The sequence below is a fragment of the Monomorium pharaonis genome, unplaced genomic scaffold, assembly GCF_013373865.1.
Source record: "Monomorium pharaonis isolate MP-MQ-018 unplaced genomic scaffold, ASM1337386v2 scaffold_628, whole genome shotgun sequence".
Lineage (NCBI taxonomy): Eukaryota > Metazoa > Arthropoda > Insecta > Hymenoptera > Formicidae > Monomorium > Monomorium pharaonis.
The window spans coordinates 24,467-29,000 of NW_023415943.1; the positions used below are offsets into that span (position 1 = coordinate 24,467).

Sequence of the window (4,534 nt, forward strand, 5' to 3'; positions counted from 1 at the left end):
TATTTAAAAATACTAGAATATAATAGGTTATATAACATGGTTGCAACATGTTACGTTCTTGTTAGTAATAATTTCCCACTCAAGGGTATAACCGATATTATATAATCATTATATTTTTCCGTATATAATCGTTATACTGTCGTTATATAAATTATATTATTGTTTTATTGTAATTATATGTGTTATCTAAATGTTATATTTTTGTTACATTACTACAGTATAAATATTATAAAATTAAGTGTATTTAATATTATATAAATGTTACATATCTATTATAGTAATATTATGTATTTTTTAATATTATTTAATTACATTAAGGTATATAAATGTATATAACAAATTTTGAATTTTTTAGAATCAGTTAAATTTATTTATTCATTTATAACGTTTATAAACTTTCATAAACTAAATATTATATTTTAGAATATTATAAAAAATTATAAACTATATAAGATATATAATATAATCATTGTTTCTTTTTCTTAATTATTTTCTTGATCTACTGGTGCTGGAAGCTGTTGTAAATTAGACCTCTTCTCTTCCCGAGCAGCTCGCTGTTTAGCGAAACGAAACCATTCAGCTGCTGTTGCCTCAAATTCTGCTTCAGTTAAAGTAGAATAAGTGGAGCAAACAGAATCTGAAAAAAAAAAATTAATTGTGTGATATTTAATAGAAGACATCGGACATAAGAATAGTTTTGTTAAAAAACTGATTATTCATTTTTTGCAAGAAAGTCAAGATATTTAAATCATTGCTTATAAACTCGATCCTTTCTGTTTAATGATTTTTGCAAATACGAAAACAATCATACAAATATGTGTAAATTTGAATATAATACGGATACAAATTATATATTCAAATTTAAATATATTTGTAAAATGTTTATCATTATTTTCCAGGCTTTAAACAAAGGTTTGATCGTTGAAGACTCCAATTTAACTTTTTTAACTCTGAATTTTACACTTTGGCAGAAAAGCATAAAGCATAAAGACAAAAGTCAATTATTGGTAGTAAAATAAACAACCACTGAAGTGCAACCAAGTGCATTTTCTCATTAGATTCCACTTTTCTGGTAAAATGATAATTCACTAAGAAAAGAAAACAAACGGTGACAAATTTCCCTTGTTTTCTTTTCATTAAAAAATTGTTTCTATATATATATATATATAATATAATTTTATATCATAAAGTTAGAAAAATGGGAGATTAATACAAGATTACTCATACAAGATTCACATAAAATATAAAAAATAATTTATATCTTCTATCAAAATTTGAAAGATTTACACACAAATATAAAACTCTTACTTTTTATCATTTTCATGAAGTGTAGATCACATACTCTGAAATTTGCTCTCACTCCCTTCCACGAGCAGTCCAAGGCACATTTATTAGTAAACACTCTTTCTAGAGTTCGATGAATTGTCAAGCGTGGTGTATTTCCTCCAATTTTCATTATTATTTTTTTCTATAAAACATTAAATATATTATATTAATATAAAATACATTTTTTTTTAAATATAATTACAGTAAAATATTAAATATAGAAAATAAAAATAAAGAGAACTATAAAAGAAAACTGTTAAATTTAATATTAAAATTTTCCGATTGTTTTTGAAAATTAAAATTTAAAACAATAAAGAAAGTTATAAATGCACAGAATGTTATAAATGCTAAATAACAAAGTATACAGTATAATATAAATATACTTACAAACTGTGATGTTGCTACTTCGTTTGGTTTTATAAAATTTTCAAACATTTTAATGTTATCTATATTCGATAATGGTAATAACTCCGTTATTACGTCAGCGTTATCATTATCAACAGCCTCTACTGGTCCTCTTAGTACCTCAAGATTTGTTAATCTGTGAGATATGTTTCGCAATTCACTTTTCACAGAAACCTCTGTTCTCAATATTTTATCCAATTTATCTGCAATTAAAATAAAAATATAAACGTAAACTATAATACATTATATTCACGCACTTATAGACAATAAATATTTGGTATGGAAACGATTAATCAATTACCTTCAATACGTTGTAACATTTGGCATATATCATTTCCATGAGCAATATCAATAATTGGCACATTTTCTAAATTCAAGTCTAAAACGGGATTCATAGTAACTGTATCAGGTTGTTTCGAAATTATTTCCACAGGTTGGTCATCATCTGTAAAATTTAAATTTAAAAAATTTTATTTATTAGCTTATTAAGTTTAATAAAATTTTAATTAATTTAAAATAATAAAGTAAAGTAAAATAATAAAGAAATAAAACAAAACATTATATCTATTAGATAAGACTCTTAAGTTCTATTTTAAATTCCAAATTACGACCATTAAATTATCGTAATTACAACGAATATAGAGATATTCAGAATCTTTTTAAAATACACTCAAATATTACTCTAACATGACATTATAAATGTACCGAGAATGCTCTGAGAATATATCCTGGTAACACAATCTAATATTTCAGATGTCCCGAAGAAGTGTGCAAAAAACAGTCCAAAATTGCAACAGAGGTGCATAATATCTATTATTGAATGAGTACTGACAGCAGACTGCTGCAATAGTACAGTAAGTATTCATTCAATAACAGATATTATGCACTTCTGTCGCAAGTTTAGATTTTTTCCGCACTTCTTCGGGATGTATCTGAACTATCAGATCGTGTTATCAGGGTACAGAAAATATTTTTATAATATTCTCTATCTTCTCTAATATTCTCTGAATATTTTCAAAATCTACATGTTAAGATATATGCATTAAAAAATTACTTGTTTTTAATAATGCAGCGCTATCCTCAATCCTCATCTCATTGTCAGATACACTTTCAGAATTCTTTGCAGTAGCCAATATTTTTGGCGGATTTATGATATTCGAATAAACTGGCATAGACGTAAGAAAAGTAGACTTATTAATAGCTGTAAATACAAAATATAACACATGTAATTAAACCAGATAGCCAAATCTGCGCAGACAAATTCTGAGCAGAGGCTGTAGTAAATTTATAATCAGAAAAGCAATAAAATTTCACACAAAAGCTACTTTATCATATGGTGTTGTCAAACTGTTGTCAGAAATGTGGCAGAGTCTAGCTGCACAGATAATGTGAACAGATTCGCAGCAGAAATCCTGCGCGTAAAGTCTGTGCGCATATTGGTAGCACATTTACTCAGCTTGCAGACTGCACAATTTCTGCTGCCAATCTGCTTACATTGCCTGTCAACAAGCTCTGTCGACAGAATGTGAAATTTTGATCAAATTTGCTGCCAATTTGCATGCATGCTGCTAACATTTTGCTTGCTTGAAAGGGTCTGGAATATTGAATATATAAGTATAAAAATAATTTTAAATGTAAATTTACTTCGTTTTGCATGCTTTATAATTTTCTTTTTGGAAATTAGTTTTTGACTGTTTTCTTTGTTTTGGCTTGCCTCTTCCTCATCGTCATCGGTCTCTTGCTCTTCCTCCGAATTACTTTCCAAATAATTGTTTCTAAATTTTCGCTGACCTCTTCCAAGTAACTGACCATCCTCTTCTGTTGTTGTGTAATTAGCGTTTGCAGCTGCTTTCCTTGCAGTTGCAAGTGATGCTATAAAAAATAATACAGTTAGTCGGTAGTGAGGCAAATTAGTCGCGACAGGTGAGTCTACAAATGAAATTCTTATTAAAAGTCATTGATAAAATTTGGAATAACTAAACGAGCGAGTGATTCGTTTAATTATAGCTCAAAGTAAATATACGGCTATTTTAAAGAACAGGTCGCTCGCTTACACTATGCAAATTTTTGCACAGTATGTGTTTACCGTAGTTTCTCAATAAGGCTGCGAGAAACTTGTATATATACTATGAGAAGTTCTTGATTCTTTGAATGTGTTTATCGTATAGAAAATTGTTAGAGAAAACTAAAAGTTGTATTGTGTGCAAGTTATAAATTATGAATACATGCGTATATAAAAGAAAGAAATACAAAAAATGTGTGTGTGTGTGTGTGTGTGTGTAACAAGAAATAAAAGTATAAGAGATGTTGTTAAACTCATTGTCAGTTTACTTACAGCAATATTTGATAATTTTGATATCAAATGAATTCCATTGTTGTGTGTTGGGTTCGGTGCGGTGTTCGATCAACGAACTTACATTTTTTGTCACTGGCCACCAACAAGTAGCTTTATTTTTTGTATTAGGCTTAGGCTTGATCCAATTCGATGGAATCTCCGAAAAACTCTCATCACATATGAATTGGACAACTGCCCACATCTTTCTTGTGTCTGTCATATTTTTATCTGAAATTATGTGCAAACTTTATATTCATATACTAATTATTTATATACAAAGTCAGAAATTTGCTATAGTATATTAAATGTTTGAATGAACGAATGAATTATTAACTCATTCGAATATTGAATACGCATGACATAAATATTTGAAGAGAAAATAAGTTATTATAAATGATATCAGAAAATCTAAAATTAATTACAATTTTCGAGTAAAATATAAAGAAATCAATCGTCATCGTGAGATGT

The 4,534-nt window shown here is 27.6% G+C and overlaps 1 protein-coding gene across 1 annotated transcript; it reads right to left on the reverse strand.

Annotated features, from left to right (window-relative positions):
* Nucleotides 1-391: 391 nt before the first annotated feature.
* Nucleotides 392-4,483, reverse strand: LOC118648722. Its single transcript, XM_036295112.1, has 7 exons — nucleotides 4,067-4,483; nucleotides 3,376-3,603; nucleotides 2,786-2,932; nucleotides 2,033-2,176; nucleotides 1,714-1,934; nucleotides 1,309-1,468; nucleotides 392-637 (listed from the first exon to the last, which is right to left on the reverse strand). The coding sequence occupies exons 1-7, from the start codon at nucleotides 4,284-4,286 to the stop codon at nucleotides 483-485; spliced, it is 1,275 nt and encodes a 424-aa protein (XP_036151005.1). The 5' UTR covers nucleotides 4,287-4,483; the 3' UTR covers nucleotides 392-482.
* Between the last annotated feature and the right edge of the window lie 51 nt (nucleotides 4,484-4,534).

Excerpts from the sequence above, each read along its gene's own strand:
- LOC118648722 (XM_036295112.1), bottom strand. The coding sequence starts at position 4,286 with ATGACAGACACAAGAAAGATGTGGGCAGTTGTCCAATTCATATGTGAT. Across the intron at positions 2,933-3,375 it reads TATAAAGCATGCAAAACGAA|CTATTAATAAGTCTACTTTT; the intron begins GTAAATTTACAT and ends TTGTATTTACAG. Across the intron at positions 2,177-2,785 it reads CGCTGCATTATTAAAAACAA|ATGATGACCAACCTGTGGAA; the intron begins GTAATTTTTTAA and ends TAAATTTTACAG.